Source organism: Sorex araneus, chromosome 6 (genome assembly GCF_027595985.1).
Source record: "Sorex araneus isolate mSorAra2 chromosome 6, mSorAra2.pri, whole genome shotgun sequence".
In the NCBI taxonomy this organism is placed as follows: domain Eukaryota; kingdom Metazoa; phylum Chordata; class Mammalia; order Eulipotyphla; family Soricidae; genus Sorex; species Sorex araneus.
This window is the reverse complement of record NC_073307.1, coordinates 147,321,299-147,340,779: the sequence shown is the minus strand read 5'-3', so window position 1 is coordinate 147,340,779 and position 19,481 is coordinate 147,321,299. Positions and strand designations below refer to the sequence as shown.

General features: G+C 56.9%; 1 protein-coding gene across 1 annotated transcript in view; it reads right to left on the bottom strand.

Moving 5' to 3' along the window:
• CREB3L1 (cAMP responsive element binding protein 3 like 1) overlaps positions 1-17,000 on the bottom strand; it is a 42,145-nt gene extending 25,145 nt beyond the window's left edge. The window contains 1 exon segment of the mRNA XM_004619056.2: positions 16,483-17,000. Within this exon segment, the coding sequence (XP_004619113.2) occupies positions 16,483-16,584 (102 nt within the window). The 5' untranslated portion in view covers positions 16,585-17,000.
• Positions 17,001-19,481: the final 2,481 nt, after the last annotated feature.

Genomic DNA, 19,481 nt, shown 5'->3' with positions numbered 1-19,481 from the left:
ACAGTTACTTGCCTCGTGGTCACTAGAAAATTGCCCCCTTGCAGGCTGATGGCCACCAGTCTTGAACCACTGCTGTGCCTAGTAGGGGTGAGGTGGGGAGGAGATGGCCCTTGCCTGACTTTTAAACATCACCAGGCAGGCATTTGGGGATCCCATCCCCAGCGTCAGACTGTCCAGTGATGAAAAGAAAAGCACAGACTCAGACTCAGGACCCCAGTTCAGGTCCAGATGTATTCAGACACACGGGTGGGGTTACTGGGGAGGGGGGCGGGGGTGACCACAGTCCTTCCAGTCTGCGCCTATTGGGCCAGGGGTGGTGGCACATGGTAATGACAATTCTCAGAACTCTGAGCTCTCCCCTCGGCCCTGGCCCCTCTGGGAAGGGAGAGAGCCAGTTCTCTCTGTTCCTGGGACCGGCCCCTCCCTGAGTCTTCCTGGCAGGCCTGGGGGATGCAGGGAGGCACAACGTTCCAGCCTCCAACCTCGCTCTCAACCCCCAGTCTCCACAGACCCGGGGAAGGCGGCTGCTGAAGTTTCATATTTTCCCCCTACCGAACTATTCACCACAGCCCAAGTCCAAATAAAGCAGGAATGCTGTGTGTGTGTGTGTGTGTGTGTGTGTGTGTGTGCGCGTGCGCGCATGCTCCTATTCATGCAGGCTCCACAGACACGGACCGTGAGGCTCCTTCTTTGGCACCCCCTAAAGGGGGATCCACACCCCTGGCCACAAGCAGATACTCTGTAGTCTGCCTGGCCCAAGGGGCACTGCGTAGACTTACTGTAGGGGCTCCCCCACCCCCGTGAGGATGCACTCAGATGTCCTCATGCACGTGCAGACTCTGACACGCACGCACACACAGACACACACGCAGTGCTGAGTGCTGTGCTAAGCCATGTGACTGGGATGGCCAAGTCATGGGGTCCCTCAGTGAAGAGCTGCCCGGGGCGGGGTGGGGGAGTCTCAGGCTGGCCTGGACTAGGGACAGCGAAGCTTGGAACTGGAGGAGGAGTAACATGGGGAACTGAACTTTCTAGGTTGTGGGAGCTGGAGCAGGGCGGGGGGGAGAGACAGAAGAGCAGGCTGGTCCCTACCTCAGGCCTCTACAGCACAGGGAGGGGGGAAGGGGTCTGGCCTTCCCTCTTGTCCCCTGACACTGGTCAGGCCAGTGGTGGTCTGGCCTGCAGGTTCCCGGCCGGCGCCTGGCATCTCCTGACCGGGCGGTCCCTGTGCTGTGGCCCAACCCTGGGGTGGGTGCCAGGTGCTGTCTGGGCAGGCGGAAGGGATGGCAGGCAGAGCTGCCGCCCAGGGCTGGAATTAACTCTGATCGAGGCCACAGCAGCCCGCGGTGTGGCTGCTGGAAATGTCAGGCCATCGGCAGTGTCTGCAGGGTCCCTGCAAGACAGCTAATAACACGGGCCACCATGGGCCAGGGCTGGCCGTAGGGACCTCTGGGGAATCAGAAATCCTCGTCCAGCATTTATTGAGCACTGACTGTGTGCCCAGCCCAGTTAGAGCTGAGCAAGGCCCAATGCCTGCTGGCAAGTGGTTCCTGATGGCCAAGCCGAGTGCCCCATGGAAAAAGGGGTTGGGGGTCCCAGCCCTGAACTCTGGGCTGTCTCTCTCAGGGGCCGTGACCACCTTACATCTGGGTGATCATCTCGCCGGCCCCCTCCTCTGTCCCCCGCACTTTCCAGTCCAGGTTCTCTAGGGCAGGCGGCCCCGATGCAGCCTGGTGGCCCCGGTACTCAATCAGGTGTGCCCACTGCTCCAGCACCCAGGAGTTGGGAGCCCAGCTGTTTGTTGACAGACTGCCTGACTGATGTGTGTGTGTGTGTGTGTGTGTGTGTATGTGTGTGCGTGCACGCGAAAGATGAACACAAGCCCCCTTGCTCCCTGCAGCTGAGCCTCCGGGCCGAGTGCCCTGAATCCTGCTCAGATGCCAGCTTGCCCCCTGCGCCAGGCAGTTTCCATGTGCCTGGCCGCCTTCCTGCCGCTCCTCCCTGCTGGGGTCTGTGGGGCCCCTTCTCTAGCTTCGTCCCCAGGGCCCCTGTGTTAGTAAGTTCCAGCCATGCCAGGTATAGCAGGGCACCACTGTCCAGTGCCAAGCGAGCTTCTAGGCCAGGCTCGAGAGGACCTCACTGGGCCTGGTGGCCGAGTAGCCAAGTAGCCCTGCCGGTCCCGGGCCAGCTGGAAGGCCGCGCTCGCGGGGCGTCTGGAGCCTGCCACTGGGCTCTGGCCGGAGCGCCTGGCTGCTTCCCACTCCCCTTGCCCCCCTGCACCCGGCTCCTGCCCGGCTCAGCTGTCCTCAGGTTTTATTTTTGGAAGAAGCTGCCACTGTCTCTCCTTGGTTCCTCCCCTTCCTTTAGGGGGAGGTCAGGGACACCAGCTTGGGCTGTGACTCCGGTCCTGGGGGCTTCCCGAGGGAGGGAACCTACAAAGACTTTTGTATTGTTTTGTTTTGGGGCCTGAACCTGGTGATGCTCAGAGCTTATTCCTAGTTTTGCACTCAGGAATCATTCCTGGTGGTGCTCGGGGAACCGTATGGGACGCTGGGGATGGAACCTGGGTGGGCTGCATGCAAGGCCAGCACTCCACTTGCTGTCCTAAGGGCTCTGGTCCCCAAAGACCCTTAATGCCGCCGCCACTCCCCCATCCCGCCACCAACAGCTTCCAAGCCTCTGCCCTGCTCCCACACCCAGTGTGTGACTCACGCCCAGCCCTGCCTTTCTTGAAAGGCCCCCGTTGACAGCCAGAAGGAACAGTGACACTTTCAGGGACCTCTGGCATTGCTCACTAGGGCCCATGCTCTAACGAAGTGTCAGGCTTCTTAACCAGGGCGCAGATCCCCACCCCTTTCTACCCTGGCTCTGCTGCCGGCTTCTGTGTAGCGCTGGGCCAGTGCCTTAACCTCTCTGAGCCTCTGTCACAGCTATGAGTTAGGAATAGGCGTCTCTCGCCTCCAGGGTGCGAACAGTGTCTGAAAAGTGCTGTATCCTTTGCAGAGAGAAGCATGGGGCGGGGAAGGGAGTGGCCTGTCCAGAGTCTCACCCATCCAGGTAAGCCTGGAGTCTAGAATCCCTCCCCCCCCACCTCCCCGTGGCTCTCTGTGGCTCCCATGGGGAAGGGAGGTGGCTGGCATCAGCCCCGAAGGGGAATCTTTTTGAGTGTCTCACATGGACCCATCCTGGGGCTCGAACCTACCTCCTACCACCCAGCTGGGCTGGAGGGGGAGCCTGGGGAGGGGGGGGTTCTAAGCGCGCAGCCCCCAGGTGCAGCCATCCACAGAATTCGGAGTGGAGGGAGGGGGTTGCTGGGTCCTCACATCACAGAGCGAGGAGCAGGAGCGGAGCCACAGCTGGGCGGGCCAGCTGGGGCCCTTCCAGCCAGGCCAGATGTCTCAGGAATGTGCTGAGCTGGGAACTACCTCGCGCCTTCCCTCACCACCCCCCAACCCCTCACCCCCTCGTCACTCTCGCTCGGGCCCCCGCCCCCTTGCATCTCGCCTCTGGAAGGCCACTCGGGTACCTAATCACCATCCAGCTCCCTCTAGAGCTCTGAAGGGGGTCACGGTAGGTAGGGCCCTCCCCCCCACCCCCACCGCCACCCGGCAGACCCCCAGGAGCTGACTCTGTGGGGTAGGGGGGTGGGGTGGGGGCGGGGAGCCTGAGCTAACTGGGAGGGGAAATTCTGAGCAGATTAGCGCCTGCCAGATCCCAAATGTGGAACTGATTTGCAGCCCTGGGAGAGAAAGGGGTGAAGGCTCTGGGGCGGCACAGGGCAGGGCCGGACCCCCACTCTGGGAGGACGATGAGAGGGGCAGGATCCGGAGCCCAGGGAGATGAGGGGCCAGGTGGGGCGGCACTCAGGTCTACCGGGGGTGGGGGGTGTGCGGCAAGGAAGAGTCAGGCCACACTTCTCTGGAGAGTCAAGGGGCCTGGATGGAGGAGGAAGCAGGGAACCCTGTGAGGGTCCTGGGGCTGGGCCAGGAGGCAGGACATGGTCTGGGCTGGAGCTCAAAGAAGGACAGCTTGTCCCTCAGGGAGGGCGGGGTCCCCGGACGGCTAGGGTCAGCCTGGCCCTGCATGAGTGCCTGGGATGAAAGCGTCTGGGGTGGGGGCTGGCACGCGGGCTGTGGGTGTGGGGCGAGAGTCACATGAGGTCACATCAGGACATGGGGCAGAAGGGGGAAGAAGTCAGGATGGAAGGGACCCCCGCAGTGGACTCTGGCCCTCAGAGGAATTGGGGGCTCCGTCCCGCCTGCTGAGACAATTCCTGGCCTTAAGCATGGCATTTGAGCTCTGTCATAAACTGAGAGTCAGGAGCCTTTACTTTTCTCTTTCCTCTAACCTGAGAACCCGCCATGAGCACCACGGCCGCAGGGCCTTTGCACGCACGGACTGTTCTCTGTACCTGGAAGGTCTTTGCCCTGTAGCCCTACTCAGTAAGTCCTATCATCCCTGAAGGCCCCAGTGCCACTTCCTCTAGGAAGACTTCCTTGATCACCCAGCTGGAACAGTTCTCTCTCTTTTGTACTACTTAGGGGCACTTAGGTTACAGGTTAATCTCATGCCTGGAACTCTATGCACAGTGCAGGCAATCTTTCCTAAACCTATAATTCCTTGAGGGAAGAAGAGATCTTCCTTGACCCACCCTGTGGGGCCCACCATATAATATGCTTAACAGGAAGGAACAGATCATAAGAGCTGATTGTTTTTTTTTTTGGGGGGGGGGCCTGGGAGTCCACACGCCTGGCAATGCTCAGGGGTTTCTTCTCTGCACTCAAGAATTACTCCTGGTTGCTGGGGCTTGAACCAAAGTTGGCTATGTGCAAGGCAAAAGCCCTACCCACTGTATTATCTCTCCAGCCCCAATGAAGCCCAGTTTCAAACTTATACACCCCACCCAGGTTCATTTAGTTAGCAAGGGGCAGTGCTGGGGTTGGCATTTGAACCCAAGTTCTGAATGCTGGGTTTATGCGCTTATGAGGTGGTATTTTAGTTTAGTTTTTTTTTCTTTTTGGGTCACACCTGGAGATGCTCAGGAGTTACTCCTGGCTCTGCACTCAGGAATGACTCCTGGTGGTGCTTGGGGGACCATATGGGATGCTGGGAATCGAACCCGGGTCAGCCACGTGCAAGGCAAATGCCCTCCCCGCTGTGCTATCGCTCCAGCCCCTAGGTTTTTTTTTTTTTAAGTTATACTATGTTATGTTCTGAGGCTCCTCCTGGCTCTGTGTTCAGGGTCACTTTTGCTGGTGCTCAGGGGACCATGTGGTATCCCCCAAAAGATTAAAACTCAGCCTCCTGCATGGAAAGCATATACCCAATTCCTTGAGCTTTCTCTCTGCGCCCAAGTATTGTTGTTATTATTTGTTTAGGGGCCATACCTGGCAGTGCTCAGGAGTCACTCCTGGCTTTGCTTGGAGGCCCACAATGTGGTACTGGGGTGTGAGCCAAGGTTGGCTGCATGGAGGGCCAGCGCCTTCATCCCTGTACTCTCTCTCCACCCTGATGATGATGATGATGATGATGATGATGATGATGATGATGATGATAACTTTGTCCACAACCGGCAGTGCTCAGGGCTTACTCCTGGCTCTGCACTCAGGAATTACCCCTGGTGCTGCTGGGGGGACCATATGGGGTGTCAGGGATTGAACCTGGGGTCAGCTGTGTGCAAGGCCAGCCCCTGACCCACTGTATTATTGCTCTGGCTGCAGATCTTTTTGTTTTTGTTTTGTGATGCTCAGGAGTTACTCTTCCTGGCTCTGTGCTCAGTAATTGCTTCTGGCTGTGCTTGGGGGACCATATGGCATGCCGGGGATCAAACCCGGTTTGGCCTTATGCGAGGCAAATGCCCTGTCCGCTGTCCTATCACTCCGGCCCCACCCAGCCTAATAATTACTAATAGAGACCTCACCCAGGTGATGCTGGGGGCTGTTTGGTGCTAGCGCAATGGAACTCAGACCTCGCACACACTAGAAATTTGGACGGCTCCACTCCCAGCACTGGTGCCTTGAAGCACACGTGACCAGCCAAGGAATTGAGGGAACAGTTAGCACTTAGTACAGGGCCAGATGAAAACTTGGCCCGACACTTTCTCCATGCGCGCTGGATAGATAGAGCCTCCAGCTTTGTTTTATCCCTGGGCCTCCCTCTCCTGATACCCAACGGACAGAGCCATGTGGGTTCTATAACTTCACTGTATCACTGTATCACTGTCATCCCATTGCTCATAGATTTGCTCGAGCGGGCACCAGCAACGTCTCCATTGTGAGACTTGTTACTGTTTTTGGCATAGCAAATACGCCACGGGTAGCTTGCCAGGCTCTGCCGTGCGGGCGAGATACTCTCGGTAGCTTGCCGGGCTCTCCGAGAGGGGGGATTTTTTTTTTTTTTTTTTTGCTTTTTGGGTCACACCCGGCGATGCACAGGGGTTACTCCTGGCTCTGCACTCAGGAATTACCCCTGGCCATGCTCAGGGGACCATATGGGACGCTGGGATTAGAACCCGGGTCGGCCGCGTGCAAGGCAAACGCCCTACCCGCTGTGCTATCTCTCCAGCCCCCGAGAGGGGAGATTTTGAATTGAACCTGGGTCGGCCACATGCAAGGCAAACGCCCTATCCACTGTGCTATTAAAAGCTATAACTTCACCCCGAAGAAACTTTCCACTCCAGAGAGGTCCAGCTGACAGGGAAATCATGTCTTTCTGGTCCGGCTTAGCAGCGGAATGCTCGGTGGGACTCAGCTCTGGCGGCTGCCCACTCTGGGCCCTCCCTTCCCGGTGGCAGTGTGCAAAAATGCTGTGTGCAGGGCACTGTGCTGGGCCCCCCACCAGATCACCTCACTGCGTCTTCAGAAGAACCCCAAGTTCTGAAGGCAGAGAGAGAACACAGCAGGGAGGGCACCTCAGGTGGTCCCCCGAGCACTGCGCGGGGTGATCTCTGAGCATAGAGTCAGGAGTAAGTCCTAAGCCTTGCCAGGGTGGCCCTAAAACCAAAAGAACCCAAGTTCAGAATTGCAGAGCTAGTACAGTAGGTAAGGTGCTTGCCTCGGATGCGGCTGACCCAGGTTCGATCCCCAGCAACCCATACGGTCTACTGAGCTCGCCAGGAGTGAGCACAGAACCAGGAGTAAGTCTTGAGCGCTGCTACATTTGGTCCTCAAACCAAAAGATCCGCAAGTTCTGCTGTTGTCCCTTCTTTGTGGATGAGGAAAATGACCTCAGAGGGGTGCAGGTGCCTGTCCACACTCAAAGGGGACTGAGGGGGGTGAGCCAGGGTGGGCTCCAGGGCTGAGAAACAGCCCCTGCCCCTACCCCAGAGAGAGTCTGGCTCCCCAGTCCTTCTCAAGAGCCACGCGTGTGATTGGGGGTGGGGAGCTCAGGATTATGGATTTCAGGGCTTTTCTGCTGGGAATTGGCCTGGGGTGCAGTGGATCTGGGGATCCCTCATCATTTCTTCCCCTCTGCGTTGAGCTTTAAATGTCCTGGGCTATTCAGAGCTCTGTCTAATTCTTCAGCCAGAGAGAGAGAGAAAGAGAGTGCCCAGGTATCCCTTTTATTATTCTTTATAACCCATTTATACTCTTTTATGTGCACAATATATTTTGTAATAGAAAAGGCCATCGTGGCAAAGTGAAAGGAGGACGCGGGATTTCAGTTGAGGCTCACTACTTGAATGAATAAATAAAATCCACTTGAAAAAAAGAGGAAGAGAAGGACCGTTCCACTGAGAGCGCCCTTTCTCCCACTCCCATCCACCCACAGACTCATTCAGCCCTTCTCCCCAGGCCCCCGCCAACCTCCGACCTGTCTCTCCCTCCCTCCTCCCCTCCTCCAGCCCACAAACACAGAACCCTGGATCACCAGGGCCTCAGCATCAGTGATGGAAAGAGACCAAGGCAATGGCCCTTGCCCTTGGGGACCTCTCAGTCAAGGTCAGTCCAGGGGAGACCAAGCCCCTTGCAGATGGGTCGCTCATCGAGTTAGGGAGACGAGCCAGTTAGGCTGAGGGGAGCAGGAGCAAAAGCTCGGGCCTGCCTGCCTGTCTCAAAAGAGGTCCCCTCGTGGCTGCTTAATTTGAGTTAATTTTGGATTTATGGGCCACCCTGTTGATGCTCAGGGGCTATTCTGGCTCTGTGTCAGGGGACCATATGGTGCCAGGGATTAAACCTGGGCTTCCTGCATGCAAAGGACGCATTAGCCCATTGACTTGTCCCTTTGGCATGGAATTTTGTTTCTTTGGTGCGGGGGTGGGGGAGATACTTCTTATTTATTTATTTATTTATTTATTTATTTTGCTTTTTGGGTCACACCTGGCGACGCACTGAGGTCATTCCTGGATCTGCACTCAGGAATTACTCCTGGCAGTGCTCAGGGGACCATATGGGATGCTGGGAATCGAACCCGGGTTGGCCGAGTGCAAGGCAAACACCCTACCCGCTGTGCTATCACTCCAGCCCCCCGGGGGGATACTTCTGACACAGTACATAAGAAGTCACTCTAGCCGTGTTGGGGAAACCACACAGGTCATGCCGGAGATTGAACTGGGGCCTCCCGCTTGCAGAGCCCGCGCCCAGCCCAGTGAGCTGCCTTCCAGGCCCTCAGCACCTGCTCTAAGCTTGCTTTCTGGCTTTCCTCTCTCTGGGGGCCCCTGGAGCCTGCCTTGCCCTGCTTTGCTGCTTTCATTTTTGTTATTCTCAGGAAGGGGAAGCGGGGTGTGTCTGGGGGTCAGCTGCTGCTGTCCAGCTGTTAAGAGGGACCACACAGATGTGTCAGCCTCTCAGTGATGGGGGAAGATGGCCAAGAAGAGCCAAGGGCCCAGGTGCTGGGGACTCTGTCCCAGCAGTGGGGAGGGGGCCCGTGGAAGCCAGCAGGCATAGTGACCCCTTGCTGGCAGTGGTGTGTCTAAGCCATGGGGACCAGGGGCTCTGTATGGCCAGGAAATCCGGATCTCAGACATACTTTCTCCGCTGCCTAGAATTCTGAGCCGTTATCTTGGCCCTCCCTAGCTTCTACCTACGGAGCACTCAGCCCTGCCTCCCCTGCCTGGTTACGGTCCAAGGAAGGGCCTGTCCCTTCCTCTGGCTCCGCCTGGCCTGCTCGTGGGGGTTACAGAGTGTTCCAACCGGCTCACGGTCTTAACTCCACCCTAAATCTTCTTCCTCCCTCCCGTGTCCCCTTAACCCCCACCCCCTCAGTGTCTGATTCTTCCAGAACAGCCTGTTCTTTAGCATCTGGAGCTGGTTTCTTGAGGGACGTTCAGGGGCCAGCCGGGTCCCGGAGACGGGTGCTCGGGGAGCATCTCCGCACCCGGGCTGACTTGCAGGAGGCACCCAGTCCCGAAAGGGGAAGGCCAGAGGCGGGGGCTGTTCCCCACCCCCCGGTCCCTGCTTCTCTTGGTACAGTAGCCAGGTCAGCCCAGACCTCATGAGCAGACCTTCCCGGGGAGTCCTGGAGACGCCCGAGATCCAAGTTCCCAGCCTGAGTGGGGAGCAGCCTCCTGGAGAAAGTGAGAACAGGGCAGGACGTGGGAAGTGGGGGCCTTCTCCCGTCTCGGGGGACCAGGCAGCCTGAGGGCTCTGAACAGTCATCATACCTTCAGAGGACTGGGTGCGGGGTGGCTGCAGAGGCCCTCAAAAGCCAAGACCCAACCTCACCCCAAAGGGTCAAGTTGAAATCCGAAGAGGAACAGGAGAGAAAATGGCTCTTTCTCCTCCTCAGCTCTTTCTCACTCCCGGGGACCCTTCCTGAGAACAGAGTGGAGCCTTATGCTCCAAGTCTCCGTTCTCTCATCTGTACACCCCACTGAAGGGAAATGCCTCCTGGGGGTGGGGGGTGGTACCTCCCCTGAAACCCTTCTCCAGCTCCCAGCATGCTCCGTTCCAGCATGGCGGGTCCTGCTGTGCCCGGCTCACTCCTCTCATACAGCCCAGGCAGCTGGAAGACAGGTGTGTCTTCTTCAGCCCGGGATCTCTGGCACCAGTCTAGGTGCTCCTGTTTGATTTTTTCTTCCCCTTCAGTGCCAGGGATCAAACCCAGGGCCCACAGCATCCAGGCACCTCCCTCTAATGTATTAAGCTGGAGCAATAGCACAGCGATAGGGTGTTTGCCTTGCACGTGGCCGAACCAGGTTCGATTCCTTCGCCCCTCTCGGAGAGCCCGGCAAGCTACCGAGAGTATCCCGCCTGCACGGCAGAGCCTGGCAAGCTACCCGTGGCGTATTCGGTGTGCCAAAAACAGTAACAAGAAGTCTCACAAAGTAGATGTTACTGGTGCCCGCTCAAGCAAATCGATGAGCAAGGAACGAGATGACAGTGATACAGTGATACAGTGATACAGTGATGTATTAAGCAATGACTGAATTAATTCCTGGTTGGTCCAGAGAAGTCCGAGGGACTTCACAGTATACTGGAGGTACTGTAATACTGTAATACTGTCATTTAGTTGTTCATATATTTGCTTGAGTGGGCACCAGTAACGTCTCCATTGTGAGACTTGTTATTGCTGTTTTGGGCATATCGAATACTCCACGGGTAGCTTGCCAGGCTCTACCGTGTGGGCGGGATACTCTCGGTAGCTTGCCAGGCTCTCCGAGAGAGGAATCTAACCCAGGTTGGCTGCGTGCAAGGCAAATGCCCTACCCGCTGTGCTATCACTCCAGTCCTGAGGTACAGATAATTTTTTTTTTTTGGTGGGGTTAGTATAATCAGAGATCATCTTAGAGCTGACCAGGCCCCTAAGAACTCTAAGTCCCTTTTGGAATTATCAGTAAAATTCTTGAACGTTCAGACCTCTTTTGGGGAGGGCAGGGGATTGCTGTCCAGATGGTCTGGGGAGTCCTTTCCAGGGATTCTTGGCCAACCAGGTAGCAGCTCAATGCAGGACTCTAAGGATATCTAGGTCACTTTGGCAGTCCCCCGGGGCTTCCAGGGCCATCCCAGCAACGCTCAGGAGACTCAGTGAAGTTGGCCCTATGCAACTATGCACTTCCACCCCTGTCCTAACTCTTTGGCTTCTCTTTCCCTTTTTCTCTTTTCCCCAGGGTGCCAGAGATTAAAAACCTGCAAGGTGGGCTCTTTCCCACGGAGGAGCTGATTTGCTCGGGTAAGGCAGCCTTTGGAAACCCATTCTCCCTTCCCTGACAGGGACAGCCCAGCTCTAAAGCCACTTTCTTTACAAATACAGTAAATCCTGACCTCAAGGCAAAGTTCACTATCTGACTGACCGGAAGCCCGGCTTCAGTCCTCTGTCTGGGACCCATCTCCCCTCCAGGGGGCAATGCTTGGTCCCTAGGGGGTTGGTCAAATAATGACCAATTCGTGCTCCTTTGGAACTTTCTCAGTTTGGTCTTCTGCATGCAGTAAGATTTCACAATCTTTACTTTTGTGGTCCTGGGGCCAGTCCAGACCAACTGAAAACTCTTAATTTTTTTCACTGATCCTGCAATAAAAGATGCCACCCTTCATGTGGTGGCAAGTTAGGCTCTGTGGCTCGCACTGTGAGGGGGCGAGGGGGCGGTGCTTTGTTATCTTGAGCCTGAGTTTGTGCCACAGCACTGTGTAGAACTGACCAACTAAACTTGACAGACTGGCTGAACTTTCTCAGGGAGGAAATATCCTGCAGCCAATTGAAGAACTGCAAACTGGGATGAGGCCTATGAAGAAGTCAGAGAACAGAAAGAGAAAAATAATGGAGGAAGGGGGGTGGAGGGGAGGATGTCCTACTTTGGGGGTGGGTGGGCAAACAGGTTACTTGAGACACATGACATGTGAACCGAAAAGGAAGAGACGGCAAGAAAGGAAGGGAAAGGAAAACATTCCTGAAGGTAAGAAATAGTATGTGCAAAGGGCCTGAGGCAGAACTGGAAAGACTTCCTTTGAAGCTGGGTGAATGTAGATTCAGGACTTGCGGATAATCTAAAGAAGAGAAAACCAGAAAGATGGATGCCTTGGCATCAGTGCTGAAGGCTAAGTCATGAGCCCCAAGTTCTAATCTGTCAGCTATCCTGGACCTGTCTGTACTGCAGAATGGGAGGGACCTAAAGCCCTGGAAATCCTGAACAGCCCTTCCAGAATCTAGGACAGTGTAGGCAGCACGACCCCTGAGGGCCAGGAGTAGACAAGTTGAAGAACTTTTTGATTTTCCCCTTCTCCTTCTCCTCCTCCTCCTCCAAATAAAAAAATTAAAAAAAAAAAAAAGGTGTTGCCTGGCCCCAGGCTCTTTGATTCATTCTGCAATGGTGGGCGGAGGTGTACTTTGTGCCAAGCTTGGGATGTAGCACTGAGGGGACATCCGTGAGCGAGACAGATAAAGCCCTGCCCTCAAGGAACTTGTGTTCCTGAGATCCAGCCGGAACTGAACCAGAACCAAACTAAACTCCTGTCCCGAGCCAACTGCAGGTTCTGGAGCAGGAGAAGGGGCCTAGGAGGGCTCCCTTGGGAGCCAGAGCCCAGAGCCCTGAGCATCCCATTCATTCTCCTCCCTTCACTCAGGCCAGAAGGCCCGGGCCCTGGGGTCCTGTTTCCTATTGGTGAGAATTTAAAGAGAAACATGCGTCCCGACACCTCCCCTGCCTCGGCGCTGTTAGAGGCCCACACACAGACACCAGAACGCCCCAAAGCACATACTTCTCTAATCTTCCCCCAATCCCCCAGAGGCTGGGGACGTTGGGGGGGGGTGGGTGGAGAGGGGTGATTGTCTGTTCCCCCAATTAGCTCAGGAGAAGCCAGGCTGGGGACCTGGGGAGCAGAGCTCAGCAGAGCCCACGCCCTCCCCTGGGCAGCTCCCAGAACTTGTCCTTCGCACACCTGGTGTCCCCAGCTGCTGAGGTGAATGAGTGTGCTGGGCAAACATCCTTGCCGCTTCCTGCTGCTCCCCTCTGAGACAACAGAGGCTCCTCTCCCCCCTCCCCCTGTACCCCACGCCCCGCACAGCTGGGGCTTCTCCGGGATCCAGAGCTATTTCCCTCTTAAGATACCACAGTCACACCCACCCCGGAGCCAGGAGCCATAAGAGCGGGGAGGCCCCCCCTGCCCCCTCCAGGGCACACCTTCCTCCTGTGTCTTCCTGGAGGCAGGACTCGATCTCCCTCAGGGCTTTGATCCGCAGCTCCCAGAGCACCAGACCTCATATCCACCAGGGGCAAAGGGGTCAGGAGGTTTCAGGGAAGGGGGTGCAGGCACTGTGGGAGAGTAGAGGGGGCAAGACCCCACCTCTGAGGGGGTCTCAGAGTGTCACACGGACAGGGACCCTCAAGAAGAGACACCTCACTTCACTCAGGACGCGCTGGCTCATGTCTACGTTCCACAAAACGGGCTTCTCACGCGGCCGTATTCAGCGCAGCGCGAACGGCCTCTGAGTTCTGGAGTTTTGCACAGAAAGACCGAGCATGCATTTTCTGTTTTTTTCTTTTCTTTCTTTCTTTTTTTTTTTTTTTTCATTTCTTATGACCTTTCTCCAGCTGAGAGAAAGAGAGCGAATAGTCCCCTCTCCCTTCTTCCACACAAAGCACCTTAACTCCGGAACTTTCCAATCCTCGTGCAGGATGACGGGAGACTTGGGCTGGGTGCGGGTGCATCTGGGATCCTTAGACATAGAAAGAGAGGCCCAGGGGCCAGAGTGACAGTACAGAGAGGAGGGCACTTGTGCGTGGCTGACCAGGGTTCGATCCCTGGCCCCCATACGGTCCCCAGAGCACTGCCAAGAGTGATTCCTGAATGCAGAGCCAGGAGTAACCCCTGAGTATCACCATGTGTGGCCCCCAAAAAACTTAAAAAAATTTAATCAACTAATTAAGAAATAAAAAAAAAGAAGAAAGAGAGGCTGTGGGAAGAAAAACGGCCAGCTCTGGGTCCTGCAGCCCCTCACAGCTCTGGAGCGAGTCGGTTCTGGAATGTTCCCTACTACGGTCAACTCGACGCTCATTTCCTCATGGAGTCCCACACGCTTTCTGGGGCAGGGTCTCTCCCTCTACTTTTCAAGGGAAGGGACCAAGGCCCAGAGCAGGTCGAGTCACTTGTCTCGGCTGGCCAGAGTCAGTGACTGACACTCAGCTAGAACCACGTTTCCCAGCACCAGGCCAGGAATCCTCTCTTGCCGACTTTGAAACTCTTTCCTTTCTGCCTGCGTGACCTGGCCCAGCCCCAGGGTCAGGCACCTCCCAGCAGGGTTCACTGCTGTGTGGACACCAGTGTCTGCTCCGGCCTCCTTTTCTACCTTGGACCCAGGCCCAGAGCAGCAGCTGGGGGCGCCAGTCTGGACGCGGAGCAGGAAGAGGCTGCAGGCAGCTGAGTTCATTCAGAAGAAAGCCCAACTGACAGTAAAGAGCCGAGGGCAGCTCGCAGGAGGTTTGATCGAATCCCCATGCAGTGGGAGTTCAAGCTCCAACAAATCCTCCTTTCTTCCCATCTCCCCGAGGCCTCCGGCAGCCCCAGGAAGAGCCCAGATCGGCACCACTTTCACCCTAGGATCTGTGCCAGACGATCCTTAGAAAGAAAGACTCCAGCCACCCTCTCCCCATTTCACAGACCAGGAAACTGAGGCCCAGGCAGGGGAGCTGATGACATGGCATACCAGAACCCAGAGTTCTCCCGTAGCTAGTGTGAGCCCTGTCCCCTCTTCCTGTCTGTCCATGTGGGCTTCCCTGTGGCTGGGACCCTTTCTCAGAGAGCAACCCAGAAGAGTTGCCAATGGGGCTGGAGCGATAGCACAGCGGGTAGGGCATTTGCCTTGCACGCGGCCAACCTGGGTTCGAATCCCAGCATCCCATATGGTCCCCTGAGCACCGCCAGGGGTAATTCCTGAGTGAAGAGCCAGGAGTAACCCCTGTGCATCGCCAGGTGTGACCCCAAAAAAAAAAAAACAAAAAAAAAACCCAGAAGAGTTGCCAAGGAGGTGGTGTCACCCCCTCCCCAACCCCCCTGTTGGGTCTGCGGGACTCCAATGATGGTTTCTAGCCATCTCCTCACAAGAGACCCAACCCTTGACGTCTGTAGGACTTGGTTCTTGACAGGCCAAGTTCATCTGAGTCCCGGAAGGTAAGGGAAGGCCAGTGACCAGAGGTGGGGAGTGATGATGATGGTGATGGTGTCTGTGTATGTGTGTGCGGGGATGGTTCAGAGCACGGGGGTGCATGGGGGTGGGCTGCGGTCCCACCAGATCCCCCAAGTTGCCCACCTTTCAACCCAGCAGTCCCTTCTCAGTCCCTTCTGAACCCAGATATTTTTTCCTATTACTTGAATCCATCAGTCACAATGGAGACGTTACTGGTGCCCACTAGAGCAAATCGATGACAGTGATACAGTGATACTTGAATCCATGCCCCTCCGCAGGCAGAGCCTTAGGGATTGAGCCTGGGGGTGGGTGGGAGGGAGAGAGAGAGAGAGAGAAAAGGAAAAAGGAGAAGAGAGAGAGGGAAGAAGAGAGAGGGAGAGAGAAAGAGGAAAGAGGAGAGGAGAAAGAGAGGGAGGGAGAGAGGAGAGAAGAGAGGGAGAGAGAGGAGAGAAGAGAGAGGGAAGCAGAGAGGGAGGGAGAGAGAGAGGAAAGAGGAGAGGAGAAAGAGAGGGAAGGACAGAGAGAGGGAGAGAGAGGAGAGAAGAGAGGGAGAGAGAGGAGAGAAGCGAGGGAGAGAGAGGAGAGAAGAGAGAGGGAAGCAGAGAGGGAGGGAGAGAGGGGGAGAGAGAAGAGAGAGGGAAGGAGAGAGGGAGAGGGAGAGGGAGGCAGGCCACGTTTCCTTAGGGAGGGAGGGGAAGAGAAAGCAGAGAAGGACTGGCGCACTGTCTAGGTCCCAGGGAGTGAGGCAGGGTAAGACCCCGCAGGGCAGGACAGAGACATAGACCTGGACACGCAGATGCTGGGAGACCTCGCTGGGGTCCCCTCGCCAGCTAAACCAATCCCTCGGATCCCTTCCCGGTGGGGTGGGAGGGATCCCGGGGGCAGTGGCGGCAATAGCCCTACACGTCTGGGTCTGGGACTGGCTCCGCGGGTTCCCGCGGGGGGTCGGCTACGCGTCCCCCAGCAGAGTAGCAGCCGCCCGTCCTAAAGGGGGCGCTCGCCGGAGAAAGGGCGCCGCCACCCAATCTGGTCCCAGAACGAACCCCGGGGTAGGTGGCCGGCCACTAGACGACGTGGGCGAGGGCGGCGGCGGGGGTGGGGGTCAGGAGCGGCGCTTATCCATCTGAGGATCGGGTGGCGCCCCTCGACGTGCCCTCCGCCCCGAAGGCGGCGGCCGAGAGAGCCGAGCCCGAGCCCCCCGCAGCGTCGTTCCCGGCTGGGGGAGAAGGGGGTCTCGGAAGGTGTCCCGGGACCCGGGTGTCCAATCCCAGAGCCCTGAGCACGTGTCCCTCCAGGGTCCGTCCGACCCCGAAGCCCCTTCCCGGGCTTCTCCCTAATCCTGTGCAGTCCGGTGCGACCCCGCGGTGGTGGGGGCCCCCAGGCGCGCCGAGCAGTGGCAAGGGGGTCGCAGGCCTCTGGTCTTACCGCACTGTTGAGGAAATCCGACTCGTTCAGATCCCCCAAATCCAGGAAGCTGGATCCGGGGAACAGCCTGTCGGCTGGGAAGGGCTCCAGGACGGCGTCCATCGCGGCGGGCTGCGGAGACCCCCCTTTGGCGGGGCTTCCCTCACTCCCGGGGCGGCGGCGCGCTCGGCCCGGAGCTCCTGCCTGGACGCAGGCAAACGGGCGCGGGGGACTGGTCCGGGGCGCGGGGGGCCTCAGGGCAGCGGCGCGGAGCGGGCTGGGCGCAGGGGCCCCGGGCACACGGCGGGCATGGAGCCCACACCTCCTCCTGCTCCTCCGGGGACGCAGCTGGCTTCCATGGGGAGCCGCGAGCCGGGCTGGCAGGACCTGGGGACCCCACCCCCGGGCAGGGTGGGAGCCGGGGCTGGGGGAGCTGGGCGCTCCCCCGAGACTGGGTGGCTGCCGGGAGCTCGGCTCTCGGCGCAGCTTCTGTCTCTTTCCGCGGTGAGCCGGGGAGCCCCGGACTGGGGAGCCCAGCTGGTCGGGGCGCCACGCCCCCACATCAATATTCACAATAATTTCATATTCATGAAGGGTGGGCGTGTCCCCCGGAATTCGCTCCTCCCCTTTTAAAGGGACCGCCGCAAATTCGTCATCCTTGCCACTAAGTGTTCTCTGAACGCTCACTGTTAAGGAAGGTTTCCATCTAAAATCGTTCTGGAGCCAGTAACTGGGTACCTGGAGCCTTGGTGTCTTTGTTGTGGAGTCTCAACATTTTCTGCCTGAATCTCCCGAAATTCATCAGGGAGCTGAATTATTCCCCATTCTTCCTGTTTTAACCCTAGTCAGGGAATTCTGTATCCAATGGAACACCCTCTGGGTATCTCATGTCAACGAAGAGATGTATTTCCCCTCATCTCTCCTCCTCCAAGAAGCCTTCCCTGACCAACAGGATGAACTAACTCTCTCTGTTACACTCACAGGAGAACATTGTGTGCTTACCTCCATTGTGGTGGATTTAACGTGGTATTGTCATTGTTCATTCTGTTCACGCCTGTGACCTCTCTGGGTCCCAAGATCCCTAAAACCCAGGATCACGTCCAGCTTTTCTGTGTGTGAAAGGGCCAAGTGACAGGAAGAGATGAGGCAAATCTCCCTCCTCCCCGCTGCCCTTGACATCAGGTGGGATCATCAGGTCCCCCTCCTGGTTCTAGAGAGCAAGATGTTGGGGGAATGAGGTGGTCTGAGAATGTGCAAGAAAGCAAGGTACTGGCTATCTGCCTACTTCATGGTCACTGGTCACTCCCAGGTCCCTTAAGTGACCTGCTCCCGGAGTCCAGCTTAATCTCTTGAAAGGGTTGATAAACAATCTGCAGGCACCTGAACAAATGGAAGTGGTTCCAGCAGGCACACCCTCGGAGGGCTGGCCACTGTTTCCTGCCCAGAAGTCATTAATAGGATTAAGTGTGTCCTCCTTGTCTGGGGCTTTTAATTAGCTCAGGAACCAAAAGTCCTCTCAGAAGCAGAGATGTCATCACAGCTATGCAGGGGTGTCAGTTGGGCGGCTCTCCCTGCCCAGGTGGGGAAGGGCACACAGCTCTCTGCTGCTGGGGCTGGCTGGCAGGCTGCCCCCACCTCCTGACCAGCGGACCCAGTTCTGGACCTGGAAGTTCTGATCACCTGACTCTTAGCTCCAGGCCTCCTTTGATGGTGGGGTATGCTCCCGGATAGGCTGGAATAACAGCCCCTGTTCTGGGGAATGGCTGGAAGGCAGAAAAACTGCTGGGTCTAGAAGCTCTGCATTGTTCACACAGCAGTGGAGGGGCAGGAGCGCTTTTATACTTACAAGCGGCAGACCAGCATTCAATCTCTGGCATCCTATACGGTCCCCAGAGCACCACCAGGAGCGATTTTTTTTTTTTTTTTTTTTTTTGCTTTTTGGGTCACACCCGGCATGCACAGGGGTTGCTCCTGGCTCTGCACTCAGGAATTACCCCTGGCGGTGCTCGGGGGACCATATGGGATGCTGGGAATCGAACCCGGGTCGGCCGCGTGCAAGGCAAACGCCCTACCCTCTGTGCTATTGCTCCAGCCCCCACCAGGAGCGATTCTTGAATGCAGAGCCAGAAATAAATCCTGAGCATTGCCTGGTGCTACTCCCAAACAAAAACAAAACAAAGCAAAAAAAGTCATCAGTGGCTTACGGGAGGGATTTTGGCTTATTTTTGTTTTCACGCCATGCTCAGTGATGCTTAGAAGCTACTCTCGACTCTGTGCTCACGGGTCACTCCTGGGTGGTACCCAGAGGACCACGGCTGGGTTGAACTGGTGTCAGCCACAAACAGCGCTTTATCTCTTTGTACTATCTCTCGGGCCCGAGTGTGGAGTATTCAAAAATTGAGACTGTGACTGGACATGTGCAGAGAGCAGGGAGGAGGGAATGAGGAGGAGGGAGTGGGGAGCGGGAAGGGGAGAGGAGGGAGGGGGAAGTGGGGAGGAGGTGTGGAGTGGGAGCGGGGAGGGGGTCTCTGCTGGGCCGACAACCAGTCTGTGACAGCAGGTGTCTGGAGTCCTGGCTCCTGAGCCGGAGCCCAAGGGGCCCCCCTGGGAAGGACAAAAGTGCCCCTCCGCCTGAGGTTGGCTGGAAAGCTTGTGTCCCTCCCAGCCTGCTCTGTAATTAGATACACAGGCACCATTTAAGTGATTGGGGAAGATTATATAGTTTCAGATAAATAGGATTAGAATGTCCTCTCTTTCCTGATTCTTCCCCAGGTGAACACCCCAGAAACCCTTGACAATAATCCTGGGGAGACATTCTGGTTCCAGCCCCTCCTGTGTAGTCTGAGAGAAAGGATCCCTGGAGAGAAGCCCTAGGGGGGCCAGGGTGGGGACAGGAAAGAAGAGGCACTGGGCAGTGTCCAGCAGTGGGGAAGAGATAGGGGGTCCTTTCATGGGGGTGGAAGAGGGGTGCAGCCAGTGGTACTCAGGATTTATTCCTGGCAGGGCTTGTGGTACTATAT